Source organism: Aotus nancymaae, unplaced genomic scaffold (assembly GCF_030222135.1).
Source record: "Aotus nancymaae isolate 86718 unplaced genomic scaffold, 86718_ANA_hifiasm-v0.15.2.pri h1tg000025l, whole genome shotgun sequence".
NCBI classification, from domain to species: Eukaryota; Metazoa; Chordata; class Mammalia; order Primates; family Aotidae; genus Aotus; species Aotus nancymaae.
This window is the reverse complement of record NW_026988438.1, coordinates 15,816,986-15,837,031: the sequence shown is the minus strand read 5'-3', so window position 1 is coordinate 15,837,031 and position 20,046 is coordinate 15,816,986. Positions and strand designations below refer to the sequence as shown.

The following is a 20,046-nucleotide window of genomic DNA, read 5'->3' as shown; positions in this document are numbered from 1 at the left end:
AAAGAAGTTCTTGGTCTCCAGGTCGGTTGCAGTCATTTCGGAATGCCAGATAAACCCCCAAAAAACCCTTTTTGGAATTAGCCTCAGCAAAGGCAAGCTAGGAGGTCGAAGGACCTTCCCAGGCGACTTGGTCTAGTCTAGAGTCTATTCTTCCTATAGCCAGGTGCCTAGCAGCCTGGAGCCTGCTGCCCAACCCACGTGCCAACAAAAGGCGTCCTCCGACTGCAGCCCAGCCCTCCACAGACAAGACCTCTCTTTCCCGAAGTCATAAGAGAAAGAGAGTGCATCACGGCTGAGGCTCACAGAGCCCCAAAACTGGAGAAAAGCTGGACGGGGCCGGGGGCGAGGTGCAGGGGTGGAGGGGCGGGGAGGCCTGCTCCGGCTGCGCCACGCAGTCGATTCTTCCCTCCCTCCTTCCCTGCCCCCTCCGCGCCCGCCGGAGCCCTCCACCCTACAGGTGGCCTACAGGGCACAGGTGAGGCAGGACTGGACAGCTCCTGCTTTGATCGCTGGGCTCCCGATCCCTCTCTAGCTGCTTGGCTGCCCGGAGATCTGCAAACTCTGCCCACCTCGGGGCTGCAGGGCTCTCCGACGTGTCCCACTGCGTTTCCAAACTTGGAAAGGGCGGGGGAGGGCGGGAGGATGGGGAGGGCGGAGGTATGCAGACAGCGAGTCAGAGTTTCCCCTTGAAAGCCTCAAAAGTGTCCACGTCCTCAAAAAGAATGGAACCAATTTAAGAAGCCAGCCCCGTGGCCACGTCCCTCCCCCGATCGCTCCCTCCTCTGCGCCCCCGCAGTCTCCTCCCAGCTGTGGCTGCCCGGGCCCCCAGCCCCAGCCCTCCCATTGGTGGAGGCCCTTTTGGAGGCACCCTCGGGCCAGGGAAACTTTTGCCGTATAAATAGGGCAGATCCGGGCTTTATTATTTTAGCACCACGGCTGCAGGAGGTTTCGGCTAAGTTGGAGGTACTGGCCACGACTGCATGCCCGCGCCCGCCAGGTGATACCTCCGCCGGTGACCCAGGGGCTCTGCGACACAAGGAGTCTGCATGTCTAAGTGCTAGACATGCTCAGCTTTGTGGATACGCGGACTTTGTTGCTGCTTGCAGTAACCTCGTGCCTAGCAACATGCCAATGTAAGTGCCTTCAGCTTGTTTGTGGGAGATCGGGGAGAGAGGTTAGATGGAAGGGCACCCTGCTCTGGAAAGGAAAACCTGTAACCTGAATTCCGGGTACATTTGGAGGGCAGGCTCTCTGGCATGAGGGAAAACGCCGGAATTGATAAGAAACATGGAAATTACTTTTAAAAATGAAAACATAAAAGGCTCACGAAGAGTTAGGGAGCTTTTCCTCTAAGTTCAGAGTGAGACAGTTAACCCACCTGGATCCTCAGCTTAGTAACCCCCAAAGGGAGCAGACGGTCTTTTCCCTAAGGATGAGCTATTAACAACCAGTGTGGTGGAGGAATTCAAGGGCCTCCACCCCACAGGCCCCATAAACGCACTGATGTCCACCTTGTAAAACTTGAGGCCTGCATTAGAAAGCCCTTCAAATAAGTAATGTAAAACTCACCTCCTAAGAGCTTTTATCTTCTGGGCTTTATAAGGGCTTGTCTGGAGGAGGAGGAGGAGGAGGAGGAGGATGACGATGATGATGATGGTTATTAGGCGCCCTCTGGAGGAAGAAAAATGAAAGTACAGGGGACCAGGCCTGAAGCAAATGGAATCCCAATTAAAGCTTCTACGGGTTTATACAGATTAATGATCAACGTTTCTGGTTGGAGCCGTTCCCCAGTGGCTAGTCAGTGAACCCTGGAAAGGAGAATAGATGCTACTTGGAATAGATACATTCTGAAAAGTAGTATTAGTGTCTCAATTCACCTTCTGGTCATGGAAATAGTAACATTTTTAAACTAAAATCCTCTCTAACTTTTGTTAAGCCTGAGAATTATCCCTTTGACATATTCCCACTGATAATCAAACATTATGAACGCAGCAAGTTGAGAAATACCAACATTGACATGAGACTCAAGAGACCGGGGTTCTTTCCATAACTCTGACACTAATTTGTCGCGTGACCATGGGCAAGTCAAACGGCCTTTTCTAAAATATGAGACAGAAATTAAAGGGACCCCAAGGTCACTTTCCAGCTCTAGGTTTTATGGCCAGACTTTCATGTCGTGATAGAATGAAGAAGATCACTCCGTTTTCATCTTGAAAATGGCTGCCAAAGTACTAGACAAAGATATTGACTAGATGGGGAATGGTGGAGACTGACCACACCCAGTACTCCAAAAAGTTGCTCCTCCCACATAGCGCGGTGTCTACCACCGCATAATTACTAATGCATTTGTGTGTGGGGGGGGTTCCCCCTTCATTCACTTTTAGTGTACACACTGGATACTAAGGAGTATTTGCAGTGAACCAGTGAACAGATTCACATTACCGAGTTCACATGAGAGCTGAGAGTAGGAGGATAAAGAGTGTTGACTCCTAGAGATTAAAATGAAAGCAGACTTAGGGAAATTCGAAGGTACAAAGGCAACTTATCTTCTGACCAACAGCCAACCACAGTCTCGAATAAATGTTATCAAACACGCATTCTTCAAAATGGTCCACGTCTGTGTAATTAAAAGGCAAATTTCCAAAATCATAAGGACTTCCGTTAAAGTCAGGCATAATTATTCTTCCTACCGATGGACACAATGAAGTAAACATATCATTCTTGTAATTTAACAGTAATTCTCATAAATTGCCCTTAAATATCAGTGCTGGATGTGGTCCACCCTCCTGAATTGTAACTGTTGAAACAGATGTTCTCACTTCAAATAACGCACTTTTTGGCCACCTAATGAAAGCAATTTTTAGGGGTGATTCATCCTATTGCAAGCTTGGCCACACTTGTATCATGTATTAACCTATAATTTTTATACTGTAGGAGAGGAATTCACTCTTTAAGGACTCAGCAATTATGGCAAAAGGGGGGATATTACTTTCGTTAATTTTTTCTATTATTTTTCAAGATCTTTAATCCACAGATTTTCCATTTATACAAAGTTCTTTCTTAGGGGCAAAAATGATACATATTGGTAAAATGACCTTACCTAATTTAAGTGAACTAATTTAAAGCAAAATTCAGATGTCTGAATTAATTCATTTTCATAGTTAATAATATGCAATTTAGACCTTTTGAAAAAGGTTAGTAAGAATGGTACAAACTCAGTGAAGTACTAGGTAACTTCGATGTTTTATAAAAAATTAAGTCCACTTCAATGTTTCATAAAAAACAAATTCAATATAAAATTTTAAGGTAACATACTTTCCTAAATTTTACCTTTTTTAGATATTTAGGTATTAAAAACGAATTAAACCATAAATTATTTCTTCATCAATCTACTAATCTTGTCTTACACTCAGTGATTCATCTGTGCACATTACCAGCTTAATTGCTAAGCATTCAAAATATCCTTCAGACACATTAATATTTCACAGCATTTATAAAATAGTAAATAATTAACAATTTAATTCAAAATATATTTACATATTAATATTGCAAACACATCACCCTGCTGATCCCTGCCATACATTTGACCTGCATAATTTCCAAGTCATCAAAATATTCTTAATAAAAAATATAATTGGTCCTTTAATTAGGTAACTCAATTTTATTAACATGTGTCTCTATTTGTTAATTATTGCTATTGATCCATGAAGTGATACTAATAATTATTTCTACTTTTTTTTTCTACAGCTTTACAAGAGGTGAGTAAAATTGTTTTTGGAATTTTTAAAAATACTTTTATTCTCTTGGCTACAGTGATGTCTTCTCTTGGAAGGGAAAAAGTTACATTAATATTAACCAACCTGGATTCCCAAGAAAATTGTGAAGAATTATGATAGTCAAAACCTTTTTGGCTGCCTTAGAAAGTACCCACCCTATTTTCCAAAATGGGTGGGACTACTGAATAAGACTAGCTTTGTAAAATACTCATAAGAAATATAGAGTAAATAATCCAATAGAAGCTTAAGTTTTAGGATCAGCTACTGTGACGCAGAAGACTTCAGTGAGCTAGAGAATCTTTTCACTCCTTTGGAATCATTTGCAAAAGCACTTATTATGAACATATTCTTAGCTCATGAATTGAATTTGAGGCATAATTACAGATAAGTATTTATATATATTTGGTTCTATAGGTACATATTTTTATTTGACTTACTGGTAAAATTTTAAATTGTAGTTTGAAATATTAAACTAAGATAATAGTAAATGTGTAATATAATGTACTGTGAAGGTATGTTTGTATACTACACCAAAATTGAAGCTGTTTTTAAATACAATTTTCTTCATAATAATCTTATATTTATTCTTTTCTAGGAAACTGTAAGAAAGGTAAGAGTACAACACTTCTTCATAAATATATAGAATTATCAGCGGTGACATAATTTAACTAAATTTATAGTAGACTATAGAAGGAAAATACTTTATCAAGATTTTGCTCACATGAATATGCATTAGCTAAAGCATAAAATAAAGGAGATTTGATGTTTAAGATAACAAAGTTTTATTATCTTCCAGAATCATCTGTAATTACATTTATATGATACAAACTGGTGATTTACATACAAAAGGAAAAAAGACTTATTTTATTCTGGAGATGGAAGTCATATTATGTTAATTGTAGGTAGTAAAAAAGCTTATTTTAAAGAGCTTTGACTATATAAATATGCTGTTAAAAATGTAACAGAATGGCCATTTCATCTACAGTTTTCATCTTACTCAAAATGCTATGCATAGTATTAACTTAATAGCTGGAGACTATGCGGTTTCCAGTCCCCCTGTTGAAAAAAATTACGTATAATTATAATAAAAAACAATATACTTTTATCTATTGCATTGTGCCAATTTTTTATGTGCTATCTAATAACATTGTAGTTAGATCAGTCTTACCAACTAATTATTATCAAGAATGATTTGCTCATTCACTGGAAATTACTTCTTAGACATTTATTATTGTGCTGTTTGTATCTTTCTTGTAGGGCCCAGCTGGAGATAGAGGACCACGCGGAGAAAGGGTGTGTAATGTTTGAACTATAAAGGGCTTTGGCCCATGTTTGAATAACTATGTATTAGAAACTACAGGAACTGGCAATCTATAAGACTATTATATATCCAGATAATTGTATACCCCTTTAAACAGATAATACACTGCAGAAGAGGTGAATGAGCATTATTATATATAATCAATTTTGTTTTAGGTCAAAATTATCCCTTAAAAAAGCAAAACTGTCACAGTCATATCCTTTGCATGGTCTGCTTTGTTTGTAATTGACCCGTCCAACACATGCATAATGAAAATGTATCTACCTACCACCACAGTCCGCTTTTTAACATATTTGGTTTGCTTTTGAAATGAGATCCCTTAGGTAGCTTGGGAATAATAGTGAGCAAGTAGTCAGTAACACGTTTCTCTGCTCACATTCATACATGTACAAGTCAGGCTTACATTTTGTTTGTGGCATTGTAAAATCTCCTTGCTATGCTTATTTGACATTTATAACTACGTGGTTTTGCATTATGTAACACTTTTGCCAATATATAAATACCTATATCTTATATCTATTAGGGAAGTGGAGTCTTACATGTATTCCACTCAAACAATTTATTATAAGTAGAATTATATCAGTTAATTATTTTAACAACACAAGGTAATTAATGGTAGGAAATCTGCAGGATTTTCTATCCTATGATAAAGTGACTTTATTAACTGTCATATCGATTCATCCATTCACATGTAACATCCCAAAACAATTGAATAAGTTCATCACAGTCAGAGATCAGGAATAAAAATTCAAAGTAAATCCTTGTGCACTGTTAAACATATGAAGCGCAGGAAACCATACATTTTGGCTCTAATTTCTGCATTTGAATACTGGAGCTTCGGTATGAATTAATATTCAACAGCTGAGACAGTTCTTCAGGAAAACTACCCTGTGATATCTTGAGAGTTACTAACCCTCTTTGTAAAATAGATTAATAAGTGAATTTCAATCAATGACAAATACAGTATATTCAATTTCCACCCTACTTTCACATAGAGCCAAACAACTGATCCCACTGCATATAATTCTTAGGTTTCTACAGGGCCTGTCTAACCATGACCTTATTCAATTTTTACATAACAGGGTCCACCAGGCCCCCCAGGCAGAGATGGTGAAGATGGTCCCACAGGCCCTCCTGGTCCACCTGGTCCTCCTGGTCCTCCTGGTCTCGGTGGGGTAAGGTGTCTTCAGTAATGCTAACTTTTAGCTAACTTTAGTTTCTTATGCCTCTGTTGAAAGAAGGCTTATTGTGGAATTTATTTTTAGCAGTTAAGGGATAATTCTTCTATTTGAAAATTGGTATATTTTATTTCATTTATTTGGTTTCTTCAGTCAAGATTCTGCTTTACCCATTCTCTTTGTGAGCCCTTGTCAATTACAGGACTGGTCTTTGTGTGCACTGAAGTTAGCTGTGGCCATCATTACCATTATTTAATTTGGAGGTTTAATATCTTTTATCAGTAAGGCACAAATAAGAGGTGTTGCATTATTAAAGAGTTTGATTAGATTGAATTACGTAAGTGAAATTCTTGATCTTAAGCAATTTCACAAACATCCTACCCTTTTTATTCTCCTTGGCTTGAAGTCTGCTGAACCAACATTCAAAGCGGTTTTAGGTTTAATTTGCTTAAAACTAATTTGAGAAAAGTACATTTCCTTTTTTTCATTAATATCTTCTTTTAGCTTTATGTCTTTAACAATGGTATGAGTGCCAAATGGCCTCACTGCAGGAAGGAAAACATATTTGCTTAATTGGTTAGCACTATGAATCAGAAGCCTGATTCTAATACCCAACTGTATGCCAGTAAAATAAGACCTTTCTCCCCCAAAGATCTTATTATGATTGCTTATCTATGAAGTGCATTAAAAAGTAGCTTCTTTAGTAGAGCTACCACTATAAGAGAGATCTTTAACAGTAAAGTTATTACTGTGAACTATTTTGTAAAAGTTTTATCTTCCAAGGGCCATTTTAATTTAATTTTCTTCTAAACTTGAAAACTCTTAATATTTTTCCTGAAACTCTAACAAGAAAAAGATCTCTTAGTCATTTTGTGCAACTCTGGTGGGGAAGGGCAATAAGTGAAAATGCAAAGATGTCCTCTTGAGCTCTGCTTAATTTATCAGGAGCCCTTAGTAGCGTCAAAAGTTTAGAAAGCTTCTCTTCCGCAGAGTAGAGGTAAAAGGTGGGAAGTGGAGACACAGAGTTAAGGCAGAAAAGGGGCTCAAAAAATAAAGTAGGGAAGTTCTCCACTTCAAAGAGGTGTGGGCTAAGTTTTAAACTCACAGCTCTCCTGACTTTTTAGGAATTTAGTTCAATAAGAATTTTAAACTAATTATTATATCAAAAACATTGCCCTCTTTTAAATAACAACAGAAAAATGTTTACAAGTGGAATAAGAAAATGAACTACATGGCTAGTAACTAAAAATATTTCGCATATGTAATTTTTTTTTTATCCCTCTAGAACTTTGCTGCTCAGTATGATGGAAAAGGAGTTGGACTTGGCCCTGGACCAATGGTATGCTTATCTCTTTATCTTAGCCAAAAAATTTTACTAAATAAAGAATTTATTTTATGTCACATTTTACAATGCCATTTATTTAGCTACCTAAGTGAACACTCAATACTTAGATCATATAAAAGCAACTCGTTTTGTCTTCAAATTTATGAAAACCCAAGTTAAGGAGTTCACTTTTCTTTACAAAAATGCCTCATTAAGATAGGTCATACACTTATGTCCAAGAAATAATCTTTGGACATAGTAACCAGAACTCAATTTTAAAAAGTAATCACTCTGATTAATTTTTTAAAAATTCTTTAACATTGCTTAGAATTTTAAGCACACTTAGAGATACAGAAATATTTATTAAGTTCCCTGAACTTGTTGGAAAGGATCAACAAGTTCTAGTCCAGTTAACTCATTTTAAAATGGGAGAGTTTAAGCCCTTTTCTCAAGGTCATTCAGGTGACTAGTGACAGAACCAGAAGTAGCTGCCAGGCAAGATGTCTAATATTTGACAACATCATGGATTATGTACCTAGTCCTTGAATAAACCACTCATTTAGTCAATGGATATTAATCAAGTACCTTCAATGGATCCTAAACTGTATTATGCACTGGGGAAATCTCAAGGAATGTGACGGATCCTGACCCTTCCTCAAGGAATTAACAATATAGGAAATGTTTCTTTTTCTACATTTTAACCAAAAAAATCCTATTTTAGTCTATTGATTGTAAATCAATACAGCATAGAGTATGAATAAAAATGTAGCATTTATGTCACTCAGTACAAATATTCAGCACCATACCCTATCAGTGGAGAACCTCTTAGAAGCGTTCCCTATGTGATGATGATGACTATTAACAAATGAAGCTTCTAACAAGCATTAGAGAGATGTTTGAGGGGAAAAATACTAATATGAGCATGTGAAATGTATACCAGCATATACAAAATAGAGGGAAAAATTGCCAGAAGTCCAAGTGTTAGGTTGATTAAGCACTGCAGGATTTAATATATATAAACACACACACATGCAATTTAGTGATTTTAATTAATTGTTTCAAAACAAAGCTATTTATCTGCCCAAAGTCAACATGGTCTTTCAAATGTAAATTTTACCTGGGCACTGCATTTAGTGCTCTATCATCAAAAGAAGATGTTCTGCTGGAACTAATGGCCCACAATAAACTAATACACTCTAAGGGTGAGATAATATTTTCTGTAAATTAAAACTCTCACTCAAGAAGTAATGTACCTTTAATTGATGACTTCTAATTCCGTGATTTTTCTAGTAATTTAAAATGTTCGTATCTGAAATGAAAAAGTAGAGCATTTCTTTTGGCTTTGTTTATATTGGATGTTTGAAATTAGCTGTTTCAGCTAATGCTGGACATTAGTCAGTTTTAAAGCAGTACCTATATCTCAAGAAGCAGCAAAGCGGGTGGAAAGTAAAGTGCTACTAAATGTCATTTGAAAAAGCCCACTAAGCTGGGAAAATTAATATGGATTTCAGATTCCCCTGTTTTTGGAACATCTCTCTGGGGGTCATAAAGCATTTTACTTTGAAATATCAGTGAAATATAATTTAAGCTTGCACATCTGCACACATGCACAGACATATGTAATCAACAGATATGTGTTTCACAAATAGGGAAGATAGGCAGTAATAAAATATTAAAATAATTTTCCATGTTGGAAAATCAATAACTGTAATACCCCCAAGGGTTCTTCTCTGAATTAATGAGTAATCATAGTGTCTCACAGCCTCCACAAAATACACGACATTTTATGTAAATGAAATTGTTGCAAATACATGAAAAAATAAATAAATATAATTAGAAATTCATGGTGTCAAAGAAAATTATTTTTAATGTATGCCTAAAAAGCTATTGTGATTGAAAAGTGACAGTTTCTTTTAATGTCAGAGCAATTTCTAAAACCAAATGAATAATTCTTATAATTAAAATGATGTACATTTTAAATAAAATCCATGTTATTTCACTCTAGGCATTAATACAGTGAGCTAGCCTTGACCACAGAGTCCCCACGGTTGATGTCATGAACAAATTACTTGAGACTGGTACATGAAATATTTTTAGCATTATGAGGAACAGACCCTATGAATGAGCTTACACAGGCATTGTACTGCAAAGAGGAGTCAAGAAAGTGTACTTAGCTTACAATCTAGTAACAGTTTATTTTACCCTACTTTTGTGCTACAGAAAGAACAAAGGGGAAAACAATCTTCCATTATTTGGGCCATACTTTCAATAATAATATCATATAATAGACACTTCCAGAAGGCCATTTCAATAATATTTTATTTTTCTTTCACCCCTCATTACATCCACTTTTGTTTGACATTTTTATCAGTCACCAATAGCCCTTAGAGGAGCAATGAGGTTATAACAAACTTCCCTCTAATCATTAAGTAGGACTTTTGATTCTTTTCAATTTATGCCCTTTGTGACAATAGAAATACCAATTTCTTAGTTAAATATGACATAGGAAGATGACCATATGATCACGGAAATCCGAGTGGAAATGCTTCATCTGTGTGGAGAAGACAATTGTATATTCTGCACTTATGCAAAGACTGATTCACTTCATTGCATCAGAAGAATCTCAATATGGCCAATCGTGCACAACTTTAAGGAACCTATGATTGCCCCGTCTAATTCTCATTGATTTCTGTTGATTTGGATTAGGAGAAAAGGAAAAGCAAAGGGAGAGAACTAGTGCAGGAAACTTGAGTCATTAAATTCCTCTTTGGGAAGAACAAACACTTTGGAATAAAACCACGATTCTGTTTATCTGTCCAACACAAAATGTCTGTGGCACTGCTAAGTTAGTCCTATCCAACACCATGACAAGTTATCAGTGCTAACCATTAGTATATCTGTTTTCTTTACAGGGTTTAATGGGACCTAGAGGCCCTCCTGGTGCAGCTGGAGCCCCAGTAAGTACCGAAAGCTTGTAATGCCTCTTATTTAAAAAGACAGAGAATTAAGAAATAAAGGCTTAGAGTATGACTTTCTTTTCTTCATTTAGGGTCCTCAAGGTTTCCAAGGACCTGCTGGTGAGCCTGGTGAACCTGGTCAAACTGTGAGTACATTTTTCCACCTTTGTGATAACTTTTTTCCTAGGAAGTTTATGAATATAACCCTAACGAAATGATGGGTCTCCCATTTTTTAGGGTCCTGCAGGTTCTCGTGGTCCACCTGGCCCTCCTGGCAAGGCTGGTGAAGATGTAAGTATTTACTCTTAAGCATTTTCAAAATGCTATTTAAATACTCTTGCCTTAAGAAGATTTTGTAGATTCAAATTAAGTATTCTGCCAAAAGCTGAATATGCTTGACAGAACTCTTAATATATGGAAAATATTATTTCAATGAGGTATTAATTAACCTGCTTGTATTAAGGGAAATACTAAATATGTATCTAGATACACATTTTGATGTGATAACTTTCTCCCCTTTTGTAAAAACCAAGATGCCCCCATTTTGTCTGATAGTTTACCAAGAAGAAGTTGACTCTACTATGTTTTCATGTTTTAGGGTCACCCTGGAAAACCCGGACGACCTGGTGAGAGAGGAGTTGTTGGACCACAGGTAAGACTTTTTACATCTGTAGATAGCACAAACATCATAGGTCTATAAGATAGTTGCTAAAACTAGCATCAATCTAAATGACAACATAGATGTCACCCAAACTCATCCCACAAATTGGAGGTATCTAACAAAGAAAAGAGCCTAGTAAAAAATGCGTATATGTTTTATTCATGCAAATAATGGAATATTAATGACAGCAAGCCACTATTAGCAACTAAACTGTGTTTTCTACAAATACCATATTCTCAGTTACTCACATCAGAGCAAGTTTATTTGTTGCTCTGTGCTTAAAGGTATACTAGAATTTGATTCAAAGCTTGAACTTTGATGAGAATAAATACTTTGGAGGGAAGAAGCCACTGTCTTTTTATTTATGGTGAAACATTATTCATCATCTTCTGCATTTCTTTCCAAGGGTGCTCGTGGTTTCCCTGGAACTCCTGGACTTCCTGGCTTCAAAGGCATTAGGGTGAGCACATTCTTTACTCAGATGAGAAAAAATGCCTATTAATTTTTGGAAAGAACTCAAGTATGGTTAAAATCCTGGGTGACATATATTCGGTTTCAAACTCCTGAAGTTTGCCAAAGGGAAGAAAGAGTTAAAGAGTCAGATTTCTTGAAAGTAAAATGAGGTGCAATTTTTTCAGTCTGTTCATAGCTACCAAAAAACAGGCTCATTACAGGGAAAAAATTATATAGAACATGTATTACTTAATGAGTATTTACAACCATCTGAAAATCATAAAATTACTAAGTATGGAAAAGATGTGAGGGAGCACCTAGTCTTCCATCCTTCTCTCTCAATAGCAAGTTAAGTGACCTACCTCGGGCCATAGAGTGAATTTGCTGGGACCTAGAACACTGGACTTCTTTCTACTGCAGCAGACAAGATTCACCCAGGAGAGATTAATAGCAAAGATATACAATTTTTATTTGACCAAACACTATAATGGAACAGCATTTTATAATAAGTCTTGCCTTTCAGGGACACAATGGTCTGGATGGATTGAAGGGACAGCCTGGTGCTCCTGGTGTGAAGGTAAATATTAAATTAGAAGCATTGTTTTTAAGCAATTAATTGAAATTCCCCATGATCTCCAAAAAAGTCTATTATACCGAATACTACCCATATTCTAAAAGTTTTTTTTCTTTTCTGTACTTCAAATCCCTCAGTGATGGAGACTATGAGAGTCTGTGACAAAAGGTCAATTATTAATATTTATTTAATTCAATGCCAATTAAACAATTGAGATAAAAATAATATTAATAGTTTCTTCTTCCATTTTCTTTCCTCTCTCTATAATTTCAGTGTATCTCTGCAGCCAAAATAAAAGTAAATAAACATTTAATCAGACATTGGGACACTTTGTATTATTTTAAACTGTAAATTCTCCTTTGCCACGCACTAATTAGATAGGTACATTCATGTCACTATACACTTTTCAACCTCTTGCCTGTGATTTATCTGTGCACACTCAAAAAATTTTTAATTAGGTAATTAAAGTCTCAGAAGTGTGTTATCTCTTGGCTAGGCTCTTCTCTGACAGCGTTTTCAACTATAAAATGTTCTCTTTCCTATTAAGGAGATAATGTGATATTAAAGTGAATACCAACGTAATTACAAATTAATGAGTAACGAATACTAGTGGGACCAGAAATGAACATGAATATGGAGAATCTGTTCTAACTTTCCAGCTGCCACACAAATGGATAAGGTCAAACTCATTCTCCCAAGAGCCCGATGCAACAGCTCAGACTACTAATCATTGTATCATAAAATGTTAGGGCTGCGAAGAGCTTTGGAGATCCCCTCATTTTGCAGAGATGGGAAACTGAGGCTTAGTGACAGCCAGTGACTTGCCCAAAGTCACACATCTAGAGGTTAGAAAGTCATAGGCTAGAAATTATCTCCCTTTCCATTCAACGCTTATTCCCAAAGAATAGATTTCACATAGAATCCTGGAAATGAAGGGTCCTTATGAGGTCTCTTAAACCATATTTCCCCTATATCTAAATCAGATTATTTTAAAAGAAAGTTCTTTTACCTGTGCCATAGTATTAAATCCTGCCACTACCACTACTACCCTGGTTTTTACTCAGGATAAGAATATAGATTGGAAATAAATATTACAGCTTTAAAAATATTATGAAGCTTCAATTTTTTATGCACATTTTATGAAAGTGATAACACTGAGTGTTCAAAATAACTTTAAAGAGGATAAATATGGTTGCATTGAAAGTAAATTTATCCTTTGCCATCTCTTTTTATGATATCGTTTCTAATATATAAATGATACCCAGAATGTAATGGAGAAATTGGGGAGGAGGTACACTCAAATAACCACATCTCCTTAGAATCTTGATATGTGGTACTATCTGAATAAAAACTCACGTTAGCACATTTTAAAATCTGTGTGTCTGGCATAATTGAAAAACAATCTATATGTGTAAGAAATGTTATGAAATATATGAATGATTCAAAGTGAAATAATAGGGTAAAATTGCACTGTCAGAAAAAATAATTGTTATATTTACTAAACAAAAACTCAATCCTTCTCCATGTAGGGTGAACCTGGTGCCCCTGGTGAAAATGGAACTCCAGGTCAAACAGTAAGTGTTGATTACTTCATTGTAAATTTAAATGTGTACACCCTCTTTGTGAGATGGAGCTTCTTTAATGTTTTTGCTAATCACTGTATCCTTCAGCATTGTATTCTTTGATATTTTTCTAATAACCTTCTGCTTACTTAATTGAAATCCACTACCTTTTAGTTGGAATTAGAAGGTGACTTATTTATTTTTAATGTATTCTTGTACACGTTGGAAATTGAACAAAGCAAATGATGCCTGTGACTTTTTTAAAATTAGCATTCTGGATTTTATTGAAAATATTTCTGCTTCTAGGGAGCCCGTGGGCTTCCTGGTGAGAGAGGACGTGTTGGTGCTGGTGGCCCAGCTGTAAGTGCTTCCATTTTGTTCAATTTTATCCTTTTAAAAAATCTTCTAATGACTGTCGTTTAACTTTCCACCTAATCTTCCTCTTTATTTTCTTCCTAGGGTGCCCGTGGCAGTGACGGAAGTGTGGGTCCTGTGGGTCCTGCTGTAAGTTTTGACACTGGGGAATTTGAAAGGAGTTGAGAGTGTGGGGTGGGAGCTGTTCATTAACTTATGAAATAGCATCATTTCAGACACTTTACCAAATGTTCTGTGAGGTCTTTTGAAGGCTCTGCTTATAAGTAGTGTAAGCCATTTATAAGTACCTGAACTTTTGATTGATGTATGAAGCAAAATCTCCCCCACCCTGGATACCATGAGTGTCTTGCCTTTGATGAGATCCTAATGACAACAGAATGGCTGTCAGGTTTTTCTTTGCTAATATCAAATAGTATAATGCCATTGTAAGCAACTTCAATCTTCTGTCATTATTATTGTTTCATTAATTTACTTGGAGGACATTTCTTACCACCTTCTGCTTTGATTTCAGGGTCCCATTGGGTCTGCTGGCCCTCCAGGCTTCCCAGGTGCCCCTGGTCCCAAGGTAAACATTGGTGACCATTGTCACTACTTTGATGAACTTTTCACTGTGATGTGAAAGATTGGAACTGTGTTTGCAGATAGAGAGATAATTACAAAAGTTACTTTAGTTATTCCTTCCCTTCAAAATGGACATAGAATGACCAGTTTTCTCACTCTACATTTGAAATAGATCATTTGTCTGCATTTGTGCACTGTGATCATTGATATAAATGGCAACATGGAAATTGATTCTCCCAAGTTAGTTAGGACTGACTGAGAACCAGAGTCAACCGCAGAGAGGCAGAAGAAGAAGGAAGGTAGCAACAGTAGCCAAGATGGCAGAACCAGGCAAGGAAAATAGAAAACCAAACTCAAACCTTGTTGTAATAGAACAGATAAGAAAAATCATTGCAATTTTGAAGTTTTATGAAGACGTTTCCTAAAACTTGGTGTCTTAAAAACAGATATGCTGTTTCATTATTTGCTAGTTAAAATCTTGGTTTAATTTCCTCTTTTAGGGTGAAATTGGAGCTATTGGTAACCCTGGTGTTGCTGGTCCTGCCGGTCCCCGTGGTGAAGTGGGGCTTCCAGGCCTCTCCGGCCCCGTTGGACCTCCTGTAAGTAGCCAATGTCTTTAACCTTTATTGAGTAGAAAAAAACAAGGGCAGGACAGGGGGAAGAAGAAGAATGAAGGTGAGGTCAAAGAAGAACAGAAATATTCCAATTAAGTGATATCCTTCCCCTTTCCTTTTCCTCATAGGGTAATCCCGGAGCAAATGGCCTTACTGGTGCCAAGGGTGCTGCTGTGAGTATATCTGTGTAGCTAAAATGTGCTGCTACAATTTTAAAGGCATTTAATGTGTGCTGCCTCTGCAGCCCATCACCTCCCTAATGGACCACACTGCATTTTCCTTCACAGGGCCTTCCTGGTGTTGCTGGGGCTCCCGGCCTCCCTGGACCCCGTGGTATTCCTGGCCCTGTTGGTGCTGCTGGTGCTACTGGTGCCAGAGGACTTGTTGTAAGTGGTCCCGACTGGGGTTCTCATCATCCTGAAATACCAGCTCTGCCATCATTTAATCACTATCTAGACTTCCACTTGTAGTTTTATTATTCCTATTTTCCCTTCCTTAGCATTTTTAGTTTATATTTCATATATAAGTATATGTATGTGCATTCCCATCTGCTATATGCACACAGACATGCCCCTCCTGTTATCTTAGATCATTACCTTAAGGTAAATGAGGCAATGTTCTACAATATCAGTTTTGTCCCTTCGACTAATACCATTCCCCTGTAGGCGATTTAAATATGAACTAGACACGTTTCTTAAAGAACTTGAGCTTCTCTTTACCTTGACCCACAAATATTCTAAGAGATTTGTCTGCAAGAGAGTTTTGACAAGTGTTTGTCATTTGACCACTGTTTTGTATTGAATCCTAGGGCGAGCCTGGTCCAGCTGGCTCCAAAGGAGAGAGCGGTAACAAGGGTGAGCCCGTAAGTAGCTCTAGCATCACAATTTTATAAAGTTAATTATTTTTTCATTCCAGTTTCTCCAGCTGGACATAACATAAAAATTATTTTTCTACCCCCACTTCTTTTGTTCGTTTCATTAAACAGGGCTCTGCTGGACCCCAAGGTCCTCCTGGTCCCAGTGGTGAAGAAGGAAAGAGAGGCCCCAATGGGGAAGCTGGATCTGCTGGCCCTCCCGGACCTCCTGGGCTGAGAGTAGGTTTCAAATGCTCCCAACACCCAAACACGCCAGAGACAGATCATGACACCCCTTCCTTGGGAATTGGTCAAAATTACTGACTGTGTTTTCTTAGGCAAAAGAAGCATCTGCTTTCCATCTGCCTTATTAAATCAGTGACTCTCAATTTAGTATGTTATAAAATTGGCCTGGAAACAATGTTGACCTACTTTTGCAGGATGCTCATCTATGAATTCCTCTGGGGGTTGGGTGACGTGTTTTGGTTTGGTTTGTGTCTGTATCTCCCCCATAAGGAAATCATGCTATGTTTTAACAAACTCTACCTTATCAAAGTCAAGAGATTTCTTTAATTCCCTCTATTTCATGTACCTTCCTGCAGGGTAGTCCTGGTTCTCGTGGTCTTCCTGGAGCTGATGGCAGAGCTGGTGTCATGGTAAGCTGTCCATCACTTACTTCCTAGGAGGGAACTTGATGCTTCTGGTGGTGGGTGTGTCATTAACTTTAGCATCTTCCTCCCCTATCTCTTTCTTTTGAATAGGGCCCTGCTGGTAGTCGAGGTGCAAGTGGCCCTGCTGGAGTCCGAGGCCCCAGTGGAGATGCTGGTCGCCCTGGTGAGCCTGGTCTCATGGGACCCAGAGTAAGTTTCAGACTGATTCTGAGCAAATCACACCTGGCATTATTTCCTTCTGTAAAGGTTTAGTTAATATTGAAGCTAACAATAAAAACATCAAAAGTAGATTTGTTAGTAGTCTTGCTGACAGTTGCATTTTTAACTTAACTTTATCAAATCTCAGTAGATATTTTTATGTATTTAATTAGTTCATAAATTTTCTATTTATTACTTGATACAATGGCTATGAGGTTTTTGGGAGAATAGATCTATTTTAATATATCCAAATTAGATTGGTTCTCCTATCAGCATGAATCTTTTATCTTAATTTGTGAGTTTTATATAAGGTGTTCATGAAATATATTAGGACTATACATTATTCGTTTATTAGATTCATAAGTGAAGTCATTTTTCCAGCAATCACAAAGTGCTGTAATATATTCAGCATCACACTAGCTATGGAGAAATAACCTTTAGGTCCATAGACACTTTAATCCATAGCAATAGAGTAATTTTTTTGCGTCCATTATCTCTTATGGGTGAATATCAACTGTAACTGTACCATAAACAAGTAATAGGGACACCAAATATAGCAATAAAATATCCACTTTGGAAATTACTTACTAAAAGTATTAGTTTTTCTATTATGAGGTAAATAACATGATACATTTTGCCCATATAGCATGTTGCTTAACAGTTTCTTGAGATATCTATAAATGGATCAGTTGCACTCAATAAAAGGAAAGCCACAAAAAAGTACAAGAAAAATTTCAGAGCTCTTCTCACACTTCCCAGCTAGTGGCTAATATTCCTAATGATTTACCCTAGGCAACGAGGCGGTGGGGAAGTGCCTTTGTGAGACTTCAGTCAATCTGATTCTTGAGTATGTGAGTTAAAGTGCCAATATAAAAGCATCCTCATTTATTTTATAGGGTCTTCCTGGTTCCCCTGGAAATATTGGCCCCGCTGGAAAAGAAGGTCCTGTCGTAAGTATTGCTCATTTTCCATTACATTTTCAAGGACACTTATTGCACCCTTATCAAGTCTATTTTGTGGCTTATTTATACATGAGCACATTGAAAATAAATATCAGACACATACATCAACTGGGAATGCACAGTAATAGATTGTAATTATGGAGTCCAAATGAATGCAGGACTGAAAGCAGAGCAGGGAAGAGAAAAACATGGCAGGGAAAATTGAAGCAGGTGACAAGGGTATGGCAAGAGAAGGGAACCAGGGAAATTGCGTACATATGAGATTGAATTGGCTATGTGTGTACCAACATCCTGGTTAGAAAAGGAAAATGGATTCATAATTTATTGACGCTTTATACAAGAAGCTCTATGCGTTCAGAAAACTATTTTGTTTCATCCTGTGGCAGCATCATAAGCTTGAGGTTGTAAGAACATGTTGACCCTGAGTAAACCTGAAATAAACTCTGCTTTTAGGGCCTCCCTGGCATTGACGGCAGGCCTGGCCCAATTGGCCCAGCTGGAGCAAGAGGAGAGCCTGGCAGCATTGGATTCCCTGGACCCAAAGGCCCCACTGTAAGAATCACCACATCTTTCTCACTCTCAGCACTTTTGGTGTCTATATTTTACCAAAACTCTAGTATTTCTCTCCTGGGAATCAGTCCAGTCTCAGGGGGTTTCCATTCAACACAGGAAAACTAGAGGCCACTTATCACATTCTTACCACATTAAAAGTTTACCTCCAGCGTATCCTGTATCCCTGCTGAAAATCCATCTCCTGAGCCCCATGTTTCCACAGACTCAGAGACATCTTACTGTACCCGGAGCTGCATGGTGATGGATTATCCTTAGATAACAGAATCCATAGACTAGGGATCTCAAAAGAACACAAAATCAAGCAGAAAATTGGCATTCCAAAATCATTGTGGTTAATTTGACATTAAATGTGTAAGGCTGTTTTTGGTTCTGTTTTGTTTTTCATTTTTACTACAGGGTGATCCTGGCAAACATGGTGATAAAGGTCATGCTGGTCTTGCTGGTGCTCGGGTAGGTGCCAACCTGTGTACAGATCTATTCACATAGCATTCATCTAAGAACCACACGTTTTTTTACACCATTTGATATCATTTTGTCCCTTTCTTTTCAAGATGGCATGCCCACGGGTCCTTTTACCATCATAAAATATCTTTTTTTAAAAACCAAACTTATAAGACAGTGAGCAAAAACAAATCAGAATGTACATTAGGTCAAAAATACAGAAGCACTTGGCTTTTATTTTATTTATTTTATAATTAAAAGGGTATGAATATGTAGTAGCATTCTGCGACTTATAAATTGCCTTGTATCTGCAGACTTCACTTGAGTCCTATCAAATAGTAGGCAAACCCATAAATATATATACCTACTACATACCCACACAAATTAAAAATTTTTAAAGTTAGTAGGCAGTATTTGGGCTTTGGTGGGAACCCACGATGAGTTTAATCCATGCTAAAATGACAAACTTGTTTTAAGGAAGTAATACATGAGGTTTTGAGACATCCTAAACTGCCTGGCTGTCAGGTAACCATCAGTCTTTCTGTTAAAAATTTTTAGGGTGCTCCAGGTCCCGATGGAAACAATGGTGCTCAGGGACCTCCCGGACCACAGGTGAGTATTTCTCCCACTCTTGTGCTCTTCTGCCCTAGAATGCATATAGTCACTCAAACTGACCATCTCCGTTTTTCAGTCCAAAAGTTATATGGCTAGACAGCAGTGGTGACACACGTGTACATGCTATTTATGCTCTCTTTCCTGTCACTCTCAGGGTGTCCAAGGTGGAAAAGGTGAACAGGGTCCCGCTGGTCCTCCAGGCTTCCAGGTAAGTCAACTCAAACATATACAATACCACCTTTTGGTCACACTGTTCAGCTGTAAATCACCGTGCTGTATCTCTCTCTTCCACCACAATAAACATGATTTCAGGACTGAAGCAAAGAAAGATGCATTTTTTTAAACAAACTTTTGTGTAATGCTTTAATAACATACAA

At 37.7% G+C, this 20,046-nt stretch overlaps 1 protein-coding gene across 1 annotated transcript in view; it reads left to right on the top strand.

Annotated features, from left to right (window-relative positions):
- Positions 1 to 881: 881 nt before the first annotated feature.
- COL1A2 (collagen type I alpha 2 chain) overlaps positions 882 to 20,046 on the top strand; it is a 35,701-nt gene continuing 16,536 nt past the window's right edge. Inside the window, exons 1-28 of the mRNA XM_012450797.2 lie at positions 882 to 1,133; positions 3,748 to 3,758; positions 4,372 to 4,386; positions 5,034 to 5,069; positions 6,180 to 6,272; positions 7,561 to 7,614; positions 10,512 to 10,556; positions 10,649 to 10,702; positions 10,794 to 10,847; positions 11,155 to 11,208; positions 11,624 to 11,677; positions 12,194 to 12,247; positions 13,774 to 13,818; positions 14,113 to 14,166; positions 14,266 to 14,310; positions 14,693 to 14,746; positions 15,243 to 15,341; positions 15,485 to 15,529; positions 15,644 to 15,742; positions 16,165 to 16,218; positions 16,342 to 16,449; positions 16,812 to 16,865; positions 16,971 to 17,069; positions 17,975 to 18,028; positions 18,494 to 18,592; positions 19,010 to 19,063; positions 19,613 to 19,666; positions 19,824 to 19,877. Coding sequence (XP_012306220.2) covers positions 1,064 to 1,133; positions 3,748 to 3,758; positions 4,372 to 4,386; positions 5,034 to 5,069; positions 6,180 to 6,272; positions 7,561 to 7,614; positions 10,512 to 10,556; positions 10,649 to 10,702; positions 10,794 to 10,847; positions 11,155 to 11,208; positions 11,624 to 11,677; positions 12,194 to 12,247; positions 13,774 to 13,818; positions 14,113 to 14,166; positions 14,266 to 14,310; positions 14,693 to 14,746; positions 15,243 to 15,341; positions 15,485 to 15,529; positions 15,644 to 15,742; positions 16,165 to 16,218; positions 16,342 to 16,449; positions 16,812 to 16,865; positions 16,971 to 17,069; positions 17,975 to 18,028; positions 18,494 to 18,592; positions 19,010 to 19,063; positions 19,613 to 19,666; positions 19,824 to 19,877 — 1,665 coding nt within the window. The 5' untranslated portion in view covers positions 882 to 1,063. The remainder of the gene's footprint in view (positions 1,134 to 3,747; positions 3,759 to 4,371; positions 4,387 to 5,033; positions 5,070 to 6,179; positions 6,273 to 7,560; positions 7,615 to 10,511; positions 10,557 to 10,648; positions 10,703 to 10,793; positions 10,848 to 11,154; positions 11,209 to 11,623; positions 11,678 to 12,193; positions 12,248 to 13,773; positions 13,819 to 14,112; positions 14,167 to 14,265; positions 14,311 to 14,692; positions 14,747 to 15,242; positions 15,342 to 15,484; positions 15,530 to 15,643; positions 15,743 to 16,164; positions 16,219 to 16,341; positions 16,450 to 16,811; positions 16,866 to 16,970; positions 17,070 to 17,974; positions 18,029 to 18,493; positions 18,593 to 19,009; positions 19,064 to 19,612; positions 19,667 to 19,823; positions 19,878 to 20,046) is intronic.